At 36.5% G+C, this 21,792-nt stretch overlaps 1 protein-coding gene across 7 annotated transcripts in view; it reads left to right on the top strand.

The window, feature by feature from the left end:
• Positions 1–21,792, top strand: part of GUCY1A1 (guanylate cyclase 1 soluble subunit alpha 1) — a 68,834-nt gene that overhangs the window by 14,918 nt on the left and 32,124 nt on the right. For 5 of the 7 annotated variants that reach the window (XM_025386021.1, XM_025386022.1, XM_025386025.1 and 2 more), the window contains one exon: positions 16,504–16,870. In XM_025386021.1, the coding sequence (XP_025241806.1) occupies positions 16,616–16,870 (255 nt within the window). In that variant the 5' untranslated portion in view covers positions 16,504–16,615. The remainder of the gene's footprint in view (positions 1–16,503; positions 16,871–21,792) is intronic. The other 2 variants (XM_025386027.1, XM_025386026.1) reach the window with 2 other exon arrangements.

The raw sequence follows: 21,792 nt of genomic DNA on the forward strand, positions 1-21,792 counted from the left end.
TTGTATCCTGAAACACTGCTTGATTTACTTCTTGGTTCTAGTTATTTTGTAGATCCATTGAGAATTCCTACATGAAAAATTTTAAATATATATATGTGTGTGTGTGTGCACATACACGTGTATAATCTTTGAACAACACAGGGACTAGGGGCATTGACACTCCTGCACAGTCAAAAATCTATATAAAAGTTTTGACTCCTCAAAAACTTAACTACTAATAGCCTACTGGTGACTGAAAGCTTTACCAATAACATACACAGTTGATTGACATGTATTATATATTATATACTGTATTCTTAAAAGTAAGCTGGAGAAAAGAAAATGTTACAAAGAAAATCATAAAGGAGGCCGGGTGCGGTGGCTCAAGCCTGTAATCCCAGCACTTTGGGAGGCCGAGACGGGCGGATCATGAGGTCAGGAGATCGAGACCATCCTGGCTAACACAGTGAAACCCCGTCTCTACTAAAAAACATACAAAAAACTAGCCGGGTGAGGTGGCGGGCGCCTGTAGTCCCAGCTACTCGGGAGGCTGAGGCAGGAGAATGGCGCAAACCCGGGAGGCGGAGCTTGCAGTGAGCTGAGATCCGGCCACTGCACTCCAGCCTGGGCGACAGCGCGAGACTCCGTCTCAAAAAAAGAAAAGAAAAGAAAAGAAAATCATAAAGGAAGAGAAAATATATTTACCATTTATTAAGTGCAAGTGGGTCATTATAAAAAATCTTCATCCTCATTGTCTTCATTTTGAGTAGGAGGAGGAAGAAGACGATAAGGGATTGGTTTTGCTACATCTGGGATGGCAGAGGCAGAAGAAAATCTGCATATAAGTGGACCCATGGAGTTTGAATCTGTGTTGTTCAAGGGTTGTTTGGATACACACACACACACACGCACGCACACGCACACACGTGTGCATAAACTTGCAACCTTTTGGCTGTTGTTTAACTGATTGCAATGGCTAGGACCTAACTTCTGTACAATATCGATTAGAAGTGATGACAGCAGGCATCTTTGCTTTGTTCCTGAATAATAGTGGAAACGTGTTCGGTCTTTCATCATCAAGTATGACTCAATAATTATAGTTTTCATAGATGCTTTCTGATGGATTAAAAAAATTATGATTGCATAGCTTGCTCACTTGTTCTCATTATTAGGGTTGGAGTGGAAGTCTCTTGTGACTTTCTGCAATTTAATCAGAAGTCAAAGACCCTGTACTTCGAGCTAATTTTTGTGCTCTATATAGTATTTCTGTTTACAGAAAGCTACATATATAAGTAACAAAAGAAAAGGATTTCATATCCTCACAATCCTTCTTTCAAATTTGCTGTTTCCCAATCCATGGATCTTAATGTAATCTGTACTCAGTTACAGTATAGTACTTTATCACTGTAACTCCTTATTTTCTTCCACTTTCAGTCTACTATTCTTATTCAAAATTTTGTCTTAAAAGCCATAAACATCTTTTAATTTAAAAATCAAACGATATTTTCTCAGTCCTCCTTACCCTCTTCAGACTTGTGACATACACTTCTTGAACACGTGTCCTCTTTCATATTCATTCTCATTATACTTTTCTAATTGCTGCTTCTCTGTCATAGTCATAATACTTTCTCCGGTCCTTAAACATGATGATTCCTTGGAGTTCTAAATTTGGTTATCTTCTCTCTATGTATGTAGCCTCTTGATCTTAAACAGTTTTAATTAAACTCCTGACTATAAGGGTTTCTGCTATGAGGAGGAGCAAAAATTCATCTCTAATCTGTTACACACTTCTGAAGTAAATACTCCAATTTTCAAAAGCACCTCTACCCTAGATTCCCTGCTAACAGTTCAAGATCCATGTATCTAAAACAAAATTCAACATCCTTTCTCTCAGGCCAGTAGCTCTGCTTCTGTTACCTGTTTCCGTGAATGGCACTATATCATTCTACACAAAACTTCAGAGTCATTCTATTCGTCCGATCTAGTGAGTTGCCGCATCATGCCAACTTTAATTTTATAATATATCTAGTAGCCATCTTTTCCTGCCTCTTTCCCACAATTTCCTTCATTTCTTGTTTTCACTTACATTGCTCTTTCTCTGTGGCATGCCCCTCGCCAAAATCTTAATTTTCAAAACTTAATCATTTAAAAAAATAAGCTCAAATTCTGTACATTCCAAGAAGGCTTCCCTGATCATTCTTTTGCCACCATTGCCTAAATCTGATATTTCTTATAAACAGTATTAACTCGCTATCTTTACTTATTCTCACTTTTTACTATAGCCGTTAACTATCTAATAAAATTTCTTTTATATATATATAAGAAAATTCAGCCAGGCGCGGTGGCTCACGCCTGTAATCCCAGCATTTTGGGAGGATGAGGGGGATGGATCACGAGGTTAGGAGTTCGAGCCTGACCAATGTGGTGAAACCCTATCTCTACTAAAAATACAAAAACATTCGCTGGGCGTGGTGTCATGTGCCTGTAATCCCAGCTACTCAGGAGGCTGAGGCCAGAGAATCGCTTGAACCCGGGAAATGGAGGTTGCAGTGAGCTGAGATCACACCCCTGCCCTCCAGCCTGGGCAACAGAGTGACATCTCAAAAAAAAAAAGAAAAAGAGAAAAGAGAAGAGAAGAGAAAAGAAGAGAAGAGAGGAGAAGAGAAGAGAAAAAAGAAAAGAAAATTCAGTGTGTGTGTGTATATATACTCCACTCCACTGATATATATATCAGGCTTTGAAGAAAATTAAAGAAAGGAACATTTTTATCCTTTTATGAAGCTGAGTAAATTTTGATTGAATTATAAGTGGATTTACTGAAAACTCATATAAAATTTATTTCCAATAAGCAAGACATTTTAGAAGCTCTGATTTAGCTTTCTTTTATTTGTATTTTATTTTTCTTTTTGGTTCATGTTTTGCTCCATATATTGATTATAGCTAATAGCCTAATATTAATACATTTTATTGAGATTAGTTAATATTAATTGAATGGCCAAATGATGGTTGATTCTGTGCTAAGTGCTTCTGATAAGGCAGTGAAGTATAGGAAACACGGATGGTTTTTCATTTAGCTGATTTCACAGCAAAGTGAAAAAGGAGGATAGGAAATTATATGAACATTGCTGACTTCTTTATCAAGCACAGACCTTGGAAATGCATAAACTCTAGGTATAGTAAGATTTCAATTTTTCTGAAAAAAGTTGAAAAACAACACTAATAATAAGTAAGCTAGCAAAAGAGAATATATAGGAAAACAAAAAAAATCTATTGTCAAACCGTGTGTCATTTACATAGGTGTGTTTGTGTCTTCACAAAGGATCCAGGGAAAATAAATGGAAAAAAGTGAATAAATTTGATAATAACAATTTAGTTTACCTATCTATATCACTTCCGTGTTTATATAGATGACTCAGAGCCAGTAGTTCTTTCAATTTCAGCAGAAAATAATTATTGTCAGTCCCAAAGTTGGATAAACTGTGACCTGCATTGGCTGGTCTGATTAAGGCTGGAAAATAGCAAACTTGATTAAGTGTCAAAGACAAGATAATGAGGAAGGTTATTTAGAAAATGTGTTTAGAGATTTGAAAAGGGACTAAAATATAGTTTCTCAAGAAAGTGCAAAAGATGATGAGAAAATTATGAAAAAGAGTCTGGGGCAACATTTTAGGAACTGTAGACTGTCAAAGCGATTTTATAATGTATGTTTACATTAGCATGATGCATAGACGTAAGGTCATCTTCTGATTGGTCTGAGATGAAGTAGTTATTTTAACCCTCAAAAGATGGCGAAGTGCGAAATTTGAATTAAAACAACTAAGTTTTCAAGTTTTCTCAAAGTATTCCCTGCAGTGGCTGGTGGTCCACAAAGAGAGGAGGGCTTCTCAACATTTTCAGTAGAGGGGGTGATCAAGATATATTGGGTGAACTCCAGGGTCATGGTCAAACTGCCTGTGTTCCTGTCTCACCTATACACCTCCTGAGCTTTGGGGTTTGAACCACATCACTGAAGTGTGCACTCTGTCATCTGCAAGCGGAAGGGATTGCAATAAATAATCTCTAACTCCTCTTCCAGTTCTAAACTTCTATTATGCAAATGACTCTGTCTTTATATTGACTTTTATGTAAGAGGAACTGAAATGAATAGGAAAAATTGTTTGGTATTTATTTAAGCTTTCTCTATTTTGAATCAATTAGATGGCAGAAGGCATTTAAAGAATATAGTTGTGGATTTGGATTTAATGGGAAAAGACTTAGCCTTTCTCAACATGGACTTTGCAAGCATCCAAATATATACCTCAAGAGTACATGTTCAGAAGTCAAAATTCATTTCTGGTAATGATTTCTTCTAAACTAATCATTATGTAAAAACTTGGCAGAATTGAATTTGTGTTGGAATTTGCCACATGTCTTTTGCTAACCTGGTTCCAGCATAAGCATCAAGGATCTGTGTCCCATTGTTGTGACAAAAGTTCATTTCCCGTCTTAAGAATCAGAAAGAACTTTACTGCTGGTCTAAAAACTAGAAAAGGCACCTGCCTGCCCATCAATTACTAATACCTTAGTAGCCTGGTCCCCTGGGCCACCTCCAAAGAAACATCTGCTGAGTCTCCAGGCCTCCAATCTCACACTTAACTTCACTTTGATGAGCCTTTTCTCTGCGGTCATAAGAGAAAATTTCTCTGAGAAACGTACTTTGCCAAAGTTTATTCCTCGACTTTGTTGTAAAGATCTTTTAAATGTGGCAGAGACACCAACAGCCTTTTTAGCTGCCTTTCAAGTCTTCTCTGATCCCTAAAACTAGAGAGGCTCAAAGTGAAGTTTTCAAAGGGAGTCTCCTTAGAGTTCACTGGGACCCTGAAAGCATCTCTCCTGCCTTCATTTTGGGAATATCTAAGCTTCATTACCTTAATTGACATGCCCAGCAACCTGATCTTTCATTTTATTCCATAATCTAATTTAACAGATACAATTTAGTCTTTGTTTTCCCAGATTATATTTATTAGTAGGGGAACTTGAATAGCAATCACCATGATATGTTAAAAGCTCCTGGTTTCTCAAGGCAGCTCCACAGCATGAGCTCTGTAGTTAGATAGGGTTGAGTTCATTTCCTGTTTCTGCCACTCACCAGCTATGGCCAAGGACAAGTTACATGATCGACGTTTCAGATTCTTCTTGTGTAAAAAATATTAAAATACACAAACACATGCTCACACACCCTTCCTATAAGGTTGTTGTGAAGATTAAATAAGATAATGTATGCGATGTCCCCAACAGCTCTTTAAAGCAGGAGTCAGTCAACAGACCCCATCAAGGACAAGATAGTAGCTACTTAAGGCTTTGCCAGTCATGTGACCTCCATAGCAGTTACTCAACTGCACGGTGTGAACACAGTAGCCATAGACAGTGCGTAAGTGAGTGGGTGTGGCTGTGCTCCAATAAAAGTTTATTTGTGGACATAGAAATTTAGGTCTCATATAATGCTTACGTATCGCTGAGCTCCTCATGTTCTCCTGCATGGCAGCTTAGCTTTGTCTGACTCTCTCAGCCCTGCTCCGGCTTCCGCAGTTCCTCCACTGCCTGAACCTCCACCATTGATACATCTGTTTTTGTTCTCCTTGTGTATTTGTTTTTGTTTTTTTATCTTTGCTGTTCTTTCTGTAACCAGGCCTACACTTCTCGATTAATGTGTTCTTGATTAGGTTTGGTAAGATTCTATCTCAAGCGTTGCATAGACATCTTAAGTTTTCACAGCTGTATAAATTTCTGGTCCTTTCTCTCAAAGAGCTTGGGAAGATTTCCAAAAGCTGGATTAGAAGAACTGTGAGAGTCAGTAGTGTCTCTTATTCCAGAATCTTCCTAACAAATATGACAAGTTAGAGTCCAGCCAGTTTGTCTTTCCCCTACCATTGGGTGAGTTCTGTACTCACAAGGTCACTCTTTCCTTCCCATCAAGGATGAGTTGACCTTGATATCTCCTCATTGCTCAGAAAGGTAATTCAAGCGTTCCACAAGTCAATTCCAGAGTCACTTCACTTTTGTCAGGAATACCTGTGTCTCTTACTTTAACTGGACTCTGGGTGACCTATATTGGTTCCACAAATATCTTAAAGTGAACATGCCAATTAGTGTCTGACCTCTACCTGCTCACAACCTAAACCTTTCTACCAAATTAACATTGAGAAAGTAAGTAGATAAAAGAATTATTTGCTGGGCATGGTGGCCCACACCTGTAATGCCAGCACTTTGGGAGGTGAAGGCAGGTGGATTGCCTGAGTTCAGGAGTTCACGAGCAGCCTGGGCAATCCGGTGAAACCCGATCTCTACTAAAATACAAAAATAAAAATAAAAAATTAGCCGGGCATGGCAGCATGCACCTGTAGTCCCAGCTACTCTGGAGGCTGAGGCAGGAGAATCACTTGAACCCCAGAGGCAGAAGTGGCAGTGAGCCAAGAACACACCACTGCACTACAGCCTGGGCTACAGAGGGTGACTCTGTCTCAAAAAAAAAAAAAAAAAAGAATTATCACTGAATCAATTTAGAAGAACAGCTAGCTTATAAAAGCAATAATTGGAGACAAGATTCCTTGTATAACAAATACTAATCATATCCCAATATGGCATTCTAAGAAAAGAAAATCAGATACCACAGAATTTCTATTTAAGCTTGATGGTTACAAGATTTTGTTTTGTTTTCAAATTTCCACATTGGGAATAATATGAATTAATAAAAAATAGTGAGTAGTGGCAATGGCATAAGGCTTGCTTGATTTATAAAATAGTTTTGGCTTAACAAGTAGAAAATGAGGTTTAAAATTCAACATAGTCACCCAATTTTTATATTCTAATATGTCGTTAAAGGAATTAGACATGCAATTTATTATGTAATAGAATTAGATAAGATAAAACCAAAATAGAATGTTTCTGCTCTTTCTGCAACTGTGCTGCAAATTCTATTATTTTATAATTCAATAAAAATAACTCTAACTATTGACTTATATATAACTTTCTTGGTATGTTCTCTAATGCTCATCAAGTAAAGATTGTTTTCCATAGTTGCAGGTAATGAGCATTTGATATATTATCAGAGTTCCCTTAAACCAGCTTTGATGTATGAAAAAAATGATTTCACAGGTATAAAACATTACAGAACCTTTCTGAGAAGATAGAATAAAATTGTCAATCATTTATTTAATAACTTAGGTCAGCACGATTGTCTTGTAGCATGCAATGAGCATTTACTTTTGGTTGTATGTACCAAAAAATATTTTAGGGCTGCTCTGAAGTTATCGAGCAGACACTGATCATTTTGTTCCTGTTGTAAGAAGTTGCCTAGAGTTCTAGTAGAAGAGGCATCACAGCTTTTGTAAGGCAAGTGACTGAAGACTTGATCCAAGACTGGACTTTTACCTTTTATTTTAATTATGGACCTATGGATGCTAGGCAAGACCAGGCACTTTATATATATTATTCCAAATTCTTAATTCGAATCTGTTACATCATGACTTTACCATTTTATGTGTGAAATAGCAGAATTCATGAAGTTATGAAACTTGTCCAATGTCACACTACCACTGAGTAGCAGTTGCGACAGTCAACATGTATTCCTCCCATACTAGCTGGCAGTGCTTTTCTAAGTGCTTTCTATTTATTGTTTTGTTTAATCTCATAGCACATTTGAGATAGCTGCTATTATTATCCTTATTTTTCAGGTGGAGAAAATTGAGGTGAAGTTCACTTAAGAACTTCACTAACGTCACAGAGCTAGCACATGGTAGACGCAGGTAGCAAACACAGGCCATCTGTTCATGTAGCCTAAGCTTTTAACTGCTATGCCAACTCCACTGCCTCAGGGCACAACTGGGCATGGCACCCACATTTATGTGAACCCAACCCTCCAAATTATGAAGTCTCTGTCATGCTAATTATCTGCATGAGACACACACACTCACATACACACACACTTGCCTGTATTTCTCAGGCACTTAAAAACTCACCATTACAGAAGAGGGAAAATAAGTGTGTGTATGGTAAGTATGTATGTGTGCGTGTGTGTTTACGTATGTCTACTATGACATCAAGGATGTACAGAGTTTACTTCCAGCCCTTCCTGCCTGACCAAAATTTAAAAGAAGAGAAAATGGAGAAAGTATGATGTCATGTAATCATCAAGTTCATTATGTCACTGAAATGAAATCTATCAATTAGCCCAATTATTTAATCATCAAGGATTTGTTTTAACTGTAAAATTTCATCAGATTATTTTACCTAAACCATAGTGTACTCTGTGGAGTCTCAGAGAATGTGATCTTGTTGAGTGTTTCTTCCAGGTTGGTAGGTTGGCTTTTCACCTTATTTGCAAATTTAAACCAAACATCGATTAGAGTAGAGATATTTCTGATATAATACAATATGGATGTTCTTGGAAAACTTCATATGCTTCAAAACTGTGTACTTTTATTGCCTTCGAAAAATAAAAGGACTTAGGGGAAAAAAATGTGTTTGAGTGAAATCACTCAATGCTTAGGAGCACTAAGCCAAAAAAAAAAAAAAAAAATCCCCCAAATATAAAAATTTAGTGAAAAGATGTATTGAATTCTAATGAATACTGCACCTTGGCAATTGTAGGCCTTGACTTAAGGGGAAAAAAATGAAAGTAGTTGGTGGGAAAGAACTATAAGAAGCCCTTGAGTCTGCTGAGTTACGGAGACAAGAGAAAAATAAAGGGAAATTGTGCAACAGTACTTCCATGACAGAGGATATGGTCAGACTGGGCTAAGAGGAAGAATGGGGAGCAAAGGGAATCTAGCACGTCTGCCATTTTATCCTGACATTGTTTCCCTAGTGATAGATGTGCCTAAGCTGACTGGCATTCCTGAAATGCACAGTGCTTGTTTGAAAACAGGTAAAAACAAAATGGCTTTTTACAGAGTAGAAAGGAATCACATTTCTTCCTTAACTCATTTCATAATCATTAGTACCTTTTCAGTAAGTGTATTTTAAAGTGACTAAGCCTCTGCAAGGAGCTACTTTAGCCATGTAACTATGATGAGAATCATAGAAAAAGATGCAAGAAATTATTTTATATATTTTAGGGAAAAACTGTAGAAAAGTTTATCTGATTTCATCATGATTAGCATGATGAACCGTAAGGAGTGATGATACTTAATTTGAAGATGTTTAACTACATGTATTCAAATTGTAGTCGTCATCACACTGGAGTTTTAAAAATATATTTCAGGATTTATAATCCCAAAGGTTTTGCTCTTAAGTTGGTTATAAAACATTCTGAAAATACTTTGATAAAAACTGAGAAACAAAATGTTAATTCAAATAGTTAAAATCTCCCTACTATAGAGTGTACTGAATTTTGCTATTACTTCAAAGATGCCACAGAATTGCCTCTTAAATCTAATTTTAAAAGATTGTGGACTGTGCTCATCTTATTTTAAATAAAGATCTAATGCAGCTTATTAAACACAATTTGTGTCCAGTACTGCAGTTTTATCAAGGCGGTCGCCACCCGGCAAGTCGGAGGGCAGGGGGACTCCAATATGATTATCAAAAGTGAGGTTGCTGTTGTCTTTAGAGTTGATCTCTTTGTTTTGGGAGAATCATCAGTACAGGTTCTTGAGTTACAAAAATTTAAGGTAAGCATCCTCCTCCTTAAAAATAGCTTGAGACAGCTCACACTTACATGTAGATGCAGTCCGTTAGGAAGGTGAATGCCCTACTCAGTAATAGAAATTGGAATTAACAATTTCTGGGCTTTTGAACAAGAAGGAGAAATTGCTTCCCAAAATGAGATTTTAACAGGAGAATTTGAGTAACCTAACTCCCACAAGGTGTTATATAATATTTGAAATCCAAGCTCTGGGCTTGGTTAAGATTGAACAACCGAAGTCATGGGAAATGTATTATGGACTATTTTGATTGTGCTCTGTGGTCCCTAGAGTGTTTCCTTGGCTGGGATATTGAGAAGTAAAGTCAGAGGAATGTTTCTTCCCTCTGCTCCAGCCCCCACACCCAGTCAGTAGCCCAGGCCTGCAGATTCTCTCTCAGAATTACTTCTGCAATTGGTTCATTTTTTTTTTTCCCCAGGGTCCTGTTTTTGCCCAACCCAGATCTACCATCTGTCCCACTCTGACCCATTTTTCATTCTACATTCCAAATAATCTTTTAAAAATGCAATCTAATTCACTTACTCTCTTGCTTCTTAGTTATTTAGTTGATTGCCCTTACAATAGAGTATTATCTTGTTTAATGTGGTTTGTAGAACTCTGCAAACTCCTGACCTCTGCCTATTTTGTCTCTTACTATCATTACCTTGCTCTCTCTTACCTCATTCATGCTTTTGCTACACGGGAATTATTTCCTTTCCTAGAACGTTGGCTCCCAAGCATGCTGTTCTTTCTGGAACTCTCTTGGCCTGGCCCAGCTCAGATGTTTCTGAGAGGATTAGGTTCAGATCTCTGATTTACATTCCCAGAGCACTATATCTCTCTCCTTTTTACAGCACAGGCCATGCTTGGAACTGATACCTCAGAAATAGTTTTCCTCCTGGATTGTAAGTTCCTTGAGAGCAAGGGGTGTTCTTTGCACATCGCTCTGCCCTTGTGTCTAGAAGAATGCCTGGCACAGAGCAGGACATCCATAAATATTTGTTGAATAGGAGGAAAAATGAGCAAGTGCATGAATGCATGAATATGATGTAGAAGACAATTCAGTGATACCAAAGAATCTATTGGAATCGAAATTATTAAAAAGAAAATGCAGATGAATGGAGAATTTATGTTAAAAGCCAAAAAAAGTCTTGAACTTTGACTTTTAGGCATCATCAAATTTAATAAAGAGATATCAGTAACATACTAAAGCAAAAGCCAGATAGTTTTAAACTTAAGAATAAATATGATGTAAAGAAATGAACACAGCCCATAAAGCCAAACTTTCAAGAAGAGTAACAATAAAGAGAATGGTAGTGCTAGAGAGGAATGATGGGATGAAGGAGTCTGAGATTTGTTTGCCTGTTTTTAACTTTGTGGTGGAGAGAATTGGACATGCTCACCAATTTTTCTACTACTTTGTCCTGATTTCCTGATACATCACAGGGAAAGTTCTATAAACATTTTCTGCTACAAAGTGAAAATAAATCTATTTTAAAAGACAGATTTATGGGATTTTATGTAATATTTTTCAATTTTTGAGAAAGGAAAACTTTATAAGTTTTTAGTCCACCTGAAAATTAAGCCTTTTCCTTATTTATGAAAATAGTTGCTATAATTTGTACTGAAGTATACAAACTTTATCCTTACTAAGGCAATTTTCTTTTTAGGTTTTCTCCTCCTTTTGGCAACTCTTAAAAATCTGGACTTTAAAATTTAAACTTAAAAAGCTCATATCTTTTTTATCACAGATATTGGCATGTCCAGGTGCCAGGTCTGATGGTAGACATTTGATACAGCTAATTGCTTTTGTGATGGATACATAATTTTTAGACTTGCCTCTTCCCTCTAACTTTTTTCGATACTTTATTTATTTTATTATTTATTTATTTTAACTTTTAAGTTTAGGGGTACAAGTGCAGTTTGTTACATAAGTAAACTTGTGTCATGGGAGTTTGTTGCACAGATTATTTCATCAGCCAGATTTTAAGCCTAGTACCCATTAGTTATTATTCTTGATCCTCTCCCTCCTTTCACCCTTTATGCTCCAAAAGGCCCCAGTGAGTGTTGTTCCCCTCTATGTGTCCATGTGTTCTCATTGTTTAGCTCCCACTTACAAGTGAGAACATGCGGTGTTTGGTTTTCTGTTCCTGTGTTAGTTTGCTCAGGATAATGGCCTCCAGCTCCATCCATCGCCCTGCAAAGGACATGATCTCATTCTTTTTTATGACTGCATAGAGTTCCATGGTGTGTATGTACCACACTTTCTTTATCATCAGTTTATCAGTTTACCATTGATGGGCAATTAGGTTGATTCCATGTTTTACTCTTGTGAATAGTGTTCCAACAAACATACGTGTGCCTGTGTCTTTATAATAGAATGATTTATATTCTTTTGCGTATATACCCAGTAGTAGGATTGCTGGGTCAGATGGTATTTCTGTCTTTAGGTCTTTGAGGAGTTGTCACACTCTCTTCCACAATGGCTGAAGTAATTTACACTCCCATGAAGAGTGTAAATTAACAAGCATTCCTCTTTTCTCCACAACCTTCTCAGCATGTGTTATTTTTTGACTTTGTAAGAACAGCCATTCTGACTGGTGTGAGGTGGTATCTCATTGTGGTTTTGATTTGCATTTCTCTAATGAGCAGTGATGCTGTCCTTCTTTTCATGTGATTGTTGGTCACATGTATGCCTTCTTTTGAAAAGTGTCTTTTTCTAACTTTTCATCTGCTCCTTAGGACCTGCTTTTGGAGAAAAGTATATCAGTATCAGAGAGTATGGAAAGGGGTGTTTTCCTTAGGTCTACATGACCTTGTTTCATGTAGTAAACAAGATGTTCATGCTTAATTAAATTCTAGGATGGATGCAGTGGCTCACGTCTGTAATCCCAGTGCTTTGGGAGGCTGAGGCAGGTGGATCACCTGAGGTCAGGAGTTCGAGACCAGCCTGGCCAACATGGCAAAAACCCATCTCTACTAAAAATACAAAAATTAGCCAGGTATGGTGGCTGCCACCTGTAATCCCAGCTACTTGAGAGGCTGAGACAGGAGAATTGCTTGAACCCGGAAGGCGGAGGTTTCAGTGATCCAAGATCGTGCCACTGCACTCCAGGCTGGGCGACAGAGTGAGAATCTGTCTCAAAAAAAAAAAAAAGAGAAGAAAAAAAAGTTCATGCTTAATTAAATTTTAAATTCTAGAGTTTAAATGATTGAGGATTGCCTTACTTGAACAATAATCTGTCCCTGTTATTAATACTAGACCAGTAGCTGGGTCATTATTCTCACCACAGCAAAGTTAATCACTCACTAGTAAAAAGAGAGAGAGCATTCAGTTTATTCGGAGGCTGTTTAATTATCAACTTTTGGAATGAGAAGTGCCTCTTCAAGTTTCTGAGAACATATTATTCCACTTCTTGCCAAGGCCTGTTGCCAAATGTATTATTTTAATTTATTTTTTTTTCCCTTACCATGTTATTACCATTTCTACAACCAACTGGATACTGAATTCAACTGACCAAACCATTTCTGAAGTTACAGCTAATGTTACCCATAAAAATCATCACTAGTTTAGTTGAGGAACAATCTTTTGCCTGCCAGAAATATTCTCTATTCCTGGCAGGCAAAAGCAAGACAAACAGGTTTCCAAGGTATCAACACTGTGTGCATCTGCTTCATAGTGTAATTTCATCAGTTGAGCAGATGAAGAATGCTAATTAGTTTGTTTATACATATGTAATTTAACGAGACTAAATACTTAACTATCTTAAAGTAAGCACAACTTGTTTCCTGTTGGCTGTTTTTGCTTTAATAAAAAACACTGTTCGGCACATTTCCTGGAAATTATAGTACTGTGCAGTACAGGAAAAGAAATTATTTCCAGGAAAGTTGACTGGTCACATGTATTCTGCTGCAGCTGGATTCAGTAGGAAGATAAGAATTAAAATATTGGGCTTGGGTACCAACATTGAAATCCAATGTGAATGAGAGAGTAAAGTTTAATGGAAAGATCTATTATAAACTATATTATGGCAAACTTCTAAGTTCAATACTAAAATTCTAATGTATACCAAAATAACTTATTTTAGTAATAATTCTATGCCATCCTCAGACCTAACCTATACTCTTCCATTTCTTATTGTCTTCCTTTTGTTTTTGTGTACCCTTTTCTGCTAGTTATTGTAGTTAGATATTGACATAACTGAAATAGTGGCATTCAGATAATACAGCTCTTTTCCCTGAAAATTAATATAAAATAATGCTACTGTTATTTGTATAAATAGATGTTTAGTATTATCTATTACACTCTCTTTGATTACTTTGAGGTTGTTTAAAAACTGGATCCCAGCCAGGCACAGTGGCTCATGCCTGTAATTCCAGCACTTTGTGAAGCCAGGGCAGGAGGATTGCTTGAGCCCAGGAGTTAAGAGACCAGCCTGGGCAACATAGTGAGACTTTTTCTCTACAAATAATAATGAAAAAAACTCTCCAAGTTCCCCCACCCCAATCAAAACTGGACCTGCGTAGGCTGTTATTTTTGGAGAGGAGTGACTAGAGGAGATGAGGAAATAACTTTGCTCCTATAGTCAAAATTATATTTTAATTAAAATGCTTAAATTAATATACTCAGCTTTCTACAACCAGGGGTCAGCAAACTACTGGCTATGTTCACAGTCTGCTTTTACAAACAAGGTTATATTGGAACACATCTGTGCCCATTCATTTGTATATCATCGCTGGCTGACTTCACACTGCAATGGTAGGGTTGAATAGTTGCAATAAAGAACATGTAACCTGCAAAACTGACAGTATCTATTCTCAGGACCTTTACAGAAAAGGTTAAAGCACTTTTGAAGATTAAAGCTGATCACTGATTTGAAGCTTAAATCAGAAGAGAAGTTATTAAACAATAAGAGAAGTATGTTGAGATGTAGTAAAGACTAAGAAACAAATATTTATTACATTAAGTCCCAAAACAAATGTGGGTAAAATTATTAGATTTTTAGGTTTTGTAGAATCTAAGTAATCATTCCCCCTATAGCCATATTGCCTTTGGACCACTTCAGTAGTCTACTGAGATAGACCACTCCCATTCTATTCTGGCAGAATAAATTTTCTACTCATAAATGCATAGGATTTTCTTTTGTCCCCTCTTGAAGATTCATAAATTATATATGAGCATAGATTTTGGTCATAACTTTAGGTAACACAGCCCTGGCAGCTTCTTCTGGCCTGCCAGCATCCATAATCTTCCTCTATACCTAATGTCCCATGACATCCCATGGGGATCAGATACTGAATTTAGCTTCCTTGTTTGTCCCAGTTCAGAAAATGAGTTGTTCATTGTTCTAAACTTATTAGATGACTTACATGTGACAATTTACAGGCTGTTGCTTATACATACTGGAAACATATTAACGGCATTGAGGAGCATAGAAAATTTTTTAAAAAAATTGAACTCCAACTCTAAAGATTCAAATATAAGGCTGTATCTTGGATGTTTCAGATACCACCAGTCAATGAGCAGAAGAATTATGTTCCTCACTGAATTTTAACATAAATTTGTAAAGCATATTTTCAAGATAAAAATATATTCTTAGTTAATAAACTAAGCCTGATTATGATAGAAACTGCTCTATCTTAGTAATATTAGTTTGGAGTTATAGAAAACACAGGCTCCGGAGTCAGCTGAATCTGCATTTGAATCCTAGTTCAGTCATTCTCTAGCATTTCAAATGAGAGAAAAGTACCTGAAATTTTGAGCTTCTCACCCACTGGGGATAATAATACCTGTGTTACATGGTTGCTGTGAGGACTAATTATAAACATAGAGTTCCCAGCACTGTGTGAGGCACATAGTACTTAGTACATGTGGGGATTAGCAAATATGGGTTCTTTTCCACTCTTTGTTTTTCTTCCCCAAGAGTAGGAAATAGCTGGTAGGCCCAGTTAATCAAGATAATTAGTACTGTTGATGAACTGAATTCACACCTTGACAGTTCCAGTAACAAATAGCTAATGATAAATGGGTTGTGAATTGTGAGATAATTTACAACCACAACATCAACAAAAACAAAAGTACAGGGGAAAATATGCCGGAATGACGATGCTTATGATTTCAGTGGGAAGTGGGGTAGTCTCTGACTCACTGCAGTGCTGACTAGATTTGGATCCAGAGACCCCTGCAAATCCCATGGTATGTTCTTGGAGATCAGGAGTTCTAATGTTTTTTCATTTAGATAATATTTTTAAATTGCTTTACTATTTAAAGTGATAAAAATTTTCTTTCGCCGTAATCATCTTCATTGAACTTTTTTTTCATTGAACTTTTTTTTTCTAAGTTGGTGTTTCAAATCTGAAAACATATACTTGGGGATCATTATGCATATTATTTTCCCTTAGGTATTTTTGGAAGCCATTGGTTTTTACTGTTCTGACTTATCAGAAAGGAGAGCATAATGAGAATGTAGTAGTACAGCATTAATAAAACATAGACTTAGATGTGGCTTTTGTCATAAAACCGTGGTGTTCCACTCTTGTGAAATCAAACTGGATCAGATGAGTCCAGATAAGTATAAAAAATGGAAATCAGTAGTTGATGCTAAGAATATTTTGGAAAAATATATTTTATTTTAAGAGTTAAAATAGTAAGAGCAAGTATTTTGCTAATATAGTGAAATTCACACACATTAAGTAAAGTTCTTTGCCAAATGTCCTGCTCATTTTATAACTGGCATTTCCAGCAGAATTTTTTTTTTAACTTGAAATGATGTGACTATTGCTTTTTCTCACCTGTCTTTTTCTGTTTTCGTCAGTGCATAAAGTCACTCCTCTTTCTGTTCTGACCTTTTGCTGCCCGTAGACATCCCAGTTACCAGTGTCCTTGAATTGATAGTGGCTTCTGTTTGTCAGTCTCATATAAGAACTACAGCTCATCAGGAGGAGATCACAGCAGGGTAAGAGACACCAACACCATGTTCTGCACGAAGCTCAAGGATCTCAAGATCACAGGAGAGTGTCCTTTCTCCCTACTGGCACCAGGTCAAGTTCCTAATGAGTCTGCAGAGGAGGCAGCAGGAAGCTCAGAGAGCTGCAAAGCAACTGTGCCCATCTGTCAAGACATTCCTGAGAAGAACACACAAGAAAGTCTTCCTCGAAGAAAAACGAGTCGGAGCCGAGTCTATCTTCACACTTTGGCAGAGAGTATTTGCAAACTAATTTTCCCAGAGGTGAGTGCTTGCTCTTTAGATTTTGAAATTGTAGAATGTTTTTCTAAGGAAAATTTAAACACTTCCTTTCTCACTTTCAAGGCTACCATAAATGTAGAATATTTTCTTGGAACACATAAAAATATTCTTTTAAAGCAATTATGTTCTTAAGTTGTGTTTTATCTTAAGATGTTTATGATCTTGAATTCTTTTCAAAAGAACATTGCACTCTGACAAACTTTATGATTTTGGGCAACAGGCTTAATGCCTCTTTACCTCAGCATCCTTGTCCGTAAAGTGAAAATAGTAATAGTACTCATCTTCTAGAGTTTTATTGAGTTTTAAGTGAAACCATCCATAGCTCTTGCCATACCATAAGCAGTCAGTAGTTGTTAGCTAATATCTTAAAATTAAATTCTTCAAAGAATAGCGTATTTTCTGCTGGGGTTTTCTCTCCTAATTTTAAAGAGCATCATACATCCCCTGCCAATTTTCAGAGTTGTGAAACTCTCCCTTGACTGTTTGCTCTGATTCTGAAGTTTCTGCTCAATCAGTCTTGACCTTCTCCCTTGGGTCGGAGTCATGAGCCTGTGATTGCCTATACCTGTGTGTTATTAGCTCTGACACCTCTTCATATAGCCCTGCAAGCTGCATAGCATAGTGTCATGTTGAGATCTAGAGCACCTTCTGTCAATCCACCTTTAAGGAAATTTCTGGGAACAGGACACAGACCTAAACAGGTCAAATATCTTAGGAATAGAGGGGACATGTAGAAAGCTCCTCTCCCTTTGTAGGATAAATAGAAGAGCAGTTGAAGGTCTTCATGATGTCTTCCTCCCTCTGTCAGTCTTCATAGTTTTATATAGATTTGCTTAACCTATGAATTTGGCTGGACATTGACTCAATCAGACACTGGCTAACATAATACATTGATAATTTTTAATTGACACAATACCAACCTTCTATTGTGTGCAAAGCACCAAAGAAACACAGACTGGCTAATTTTCAGAACTGAAAGGAATTTCACAGATAATCTTGTTTTACTCCCAGGAAGTGCTAGGGAAGTTCAGTGACTTGACCAAAATTACACAGCTTTCAAAGGGTAGAGCAATTAATTACTGCTGTAAACAATCCAGGCTGGAATGACTGAGAAAGAAGAAATTGAAGTTTGAAGGATGGATAAATTGGACTTAGCAGAAAGTTGAGGGAGTTTATTTCAGATATGATATTAACACAATAGTACTTTGGCAGATAACCTTTGAAATGGAAATGTTTAATTATTCTTACCCCACTCTAGTTGCTAGATAGCCAGCATTGGCTAGGAAAAGGGATACAGTCCTCCTCAGGGAGTTGGTTTGTGGCACACTCTGGGAAACAATCGGTGCTCTCATTTCCAAGGACAGAGTGAAATGAACAGACATGAACAGATGGTGATGATGAGGAAGCTAGATAGCTTCTATGTTTTCCCTGAATCCTGTCCTTACTATGTTGGCTTTATTATTTTGTTTAGTAAATTTTGAATTTCTACAGTGGAAGTCATACACATATTGGACTCTTTTTTGAAAAACATTCTGGTTCACTTGATGGTGGCCCCAAAAGTTCCACAGGCTTCCTTCAGTCTTTTTCATTCATTTTTATTTTCGCCCTTCTGACTGAATAACTTCAGATGACCTCTCTTGAATTTGCTGATTCTTCTGCTTAAGTCTGATGTTGATTGTTTCCATTGAGTTTTTTTCAGTTAGTTATTCTTTCATTCCAGAATTTTTGCTTGGTTCTATATTTGTGGTTATCTCTTTGTTGATATTTACATTTTGCTCATATATAGTTTTCTTATTTTATTTAGTTGACGGTCTGTGTTTTCTTAGAACTCACTAAATTTCATTATGTTGAATTTTTTGTCAGGTAAATCATTGTTCTTCATTTATTTAGGGCCGGTTACTGTAGATTTATTTATTTATTTATTTGGTGTGTCATATTTCCCCAATTTTTCCTGTTCCTTGTAGCTTTGCATTGGTGCCTGCACACTTCAGTATGCAGTCACCTCTTTGCTTCTTTTCAGACTGGTTTTGACAGGAAAAGACATTCACCAGTTGGCTCAACTAGAGATTTTGAGAGCCTCTCAAACATTTTCCATGGATGTGCATGTTCCATTCCTCTCTTTTCCTGATGAGGGAGAAGTTTCTGGGTGGTATGTCTTCTCCTGATCCTGAAGAGCCATACAGGCTGCTGTAAACTTCCCTTCTCTTTTTCCTAGGAAAATGTACTGAAAGACTAGGATGCAATACCAAATTAAAATTGTGTATATATATATGTATATTTTTAAAAGTGTATATATATATATTTAAAATTTAGTAGTCTATGTTGTTTGTTCATTAGTTTATAAGAATAAAGCATTAAGATTTGACTGTAGTATAGGAAATGGAAGAGGTATGTTTGGCATTAGTGACTACAACTCCTCTCCAACTGAGACATTATCCTTATGGCAGCAAATGTTCCAGTGTTGAATACATTTGAGCTGTATAGTACTCAATCTAGATGACTTCAAACATCTACTTATCTTTGATAAATTCTTGTTACAGTTTTTTTTCTACTGATTATCTGTTAAGTTTACAGATTTAATGCTTAGACTACTATTTAGTTTCAGTTATATTAATAATCCAAAAGAAGATACTTAAAATAGCATTTGACATAACAATTTTTGTTTTAGATCATCAGAATCAACTTCCTGGTTATATTTTTATTAGTGAACGGGCAAGTGTAAAAATGTATTATCCTTAGCAAATGCAACATGTGAGAGGTTGTTCCCAAGTAATGGAATACTAGAGCTTTAAAAAGTCTTCTTGATCATCTAATGCAAACTTATCATTTCTATTTTAAGAAATGGAAGCACATAAATTTAGATCTCTTTCTTAAAACAAAAGATAACTGGAGAAATGGAAAACTCTCTGCATTTCATTCATGATCCATTGCTCTTCCTAATATAATATAACATAATATTGTTTGCTCTTTTTTCATGGGTATTGTTTCCCAATAATTCTGTAAGCTCCTTCAGGCATACTGTCTTGAAGGAGCTTTTAATGGAGCCACAGTCACAGCAAATCAGAAACCACTTACTGAACTGAATCAATTGAATTGGATATGCTTGCATAAATGATAAGATCCCAAATCAAGTACCTAGCAAAAGTAGGAGCATTTGAAGAGAATCATGAGGTCTGTAGATGTGTTCTAGAATATTAGGTTGAAAGAAGAAAAAAAGAAACACTGTTACAACTTATCTTATGAATTAAAATATCCTTGGTCTAGGAAAACATTAAAAACTGTAGAAAAATTAAAAAGCCAATGAAAATAGTGACTTATTCATAAACCACACCAATGAGATTTTATTAAAATTCACATCATTGACAGCAATGTTGCATCAAATGGCAGTTATTCCTGAAGTATTCATATATGGTATATTTGTGGCAAAAGCACTTGTTTTAACACTTTAATCAGATCTATTCTTTCTGAAGCCAAAAGATAATTGTTTAGTCAAGAAAAACAAACTTGAGAGCACTACAAACTATTTGCACTGGGGGACAAGTGTCCCCTCTCTAAATCAGAAGGTCCACAATCTACAATACTTCAGGTTCTGGTGATTGTACAAATAAGAGAACTTGTTCCTCCAAATTCAAAATGAAGGCTTTCCCAAATAGTAGGGTATTTTAGTGATAGACAACTAAAAGATCTACAAAAGACTGCTACATAATATTTACATATATTGAACTGTAAGGAATGAATTTGGAAGGAAATATTGGATTTAGTTCTAAAATCTGAAACCAAAAATTAATATATAGAATTGTTGGGGTTTGGAGCAGTCCTGAAATGGTTGATTTTATGTCATGAGGCCCTGAGGTTGGCTGTGTTTGACAGATCTCACTTATAGTTGAATCCTGCTTATAATTTTATTGTGGACTCATGTCATCTCAGGGTCAGTATATATCACAGGAAGTACAGCACCAAGGTAGGAAACTCGATGCAACAACAGCCTCTACCAATAAATATTCTGCCTGGAAAACATGTGTGTTCTGTCTCTTACGGGTTTTGCTTTGAATTTACAAAACTTTTCCAGAGGAGTAATGGTATAAGATGAATGTAGATTTCCATCAAAGCCTATTCACTCATAATTTCAGTCAAGTATGCTAGTAATGCTTTGCACAGACTTTATTCCTTTTTTCTTTGGGAAAATAAGTTTTGATTCAAAATGGAAAGCCAAAAATACATTTGCTCCACCAACCCTAGCAATTGGAAGGTGACCATTTCTCCTCCCCTGTTATGATGATAGTGTATACGTTAGGAGGAAAAGACCAGAAAAAGACATTTCTAGTGGCAGTAGGAAGAAAATGAAAGACAAATAAGGATTTTGACTAAAAGGGTAAAAGAGTATCCCCCTTGGCTTAATCAGAGACATAAAGAGGAGTAGAATGTCTCCAGTAGCGTTGAAGAGGAAGAAGAAAGCAATCTTCAGTGGCAGAATTGGTTGGATTTTCTTTCTCCCTGGCCCATAAAATGTTCCTGGTCAGGGCGAGCATGGTGGCTCATACCTGTAGTCCCAGCTACTTGGGAGGCTGAGGCAAGAGAATCACTGGAGCTCAGGAGTTCTTGGCTGTAGTGAACTGTGATCACCACTGCACTCCAGCCTGGATGACAGAGCAAAACTCTATATCCAAAAAAAAAAGTTCCTGGTCCAAGAAGCCATATATATATATATATATATATATATATATGTATATATACACACACACAAATATAATTGAAATAGTTTAAATTGCAAACAACCTAAGTTTATTTGTAAACTAGCTAAGAGAGTAACACCTCTATATTTGGCTTTATCACTTCACAGATAAAATTTTATAGATTAAGCCTTAAGACTTTGAGTAGCTGGCAGGTGGACATCATTCATTCAT

Source organism: Theropithecus gelada, chromosome 5, assembly GCF_003255815.1.
Source record: "Theropithecus gelada isolate Dixy chromosome 5, Tgel_1.0, whole genome shotgun sequence".
Taxonomy (NCBI): domain Eukaryota; kingdom Metazoa; phylum Chordata; class Mammalia; order Primates; family Cercopithecidae; genus Theropithecus; species Theropithecus gelada.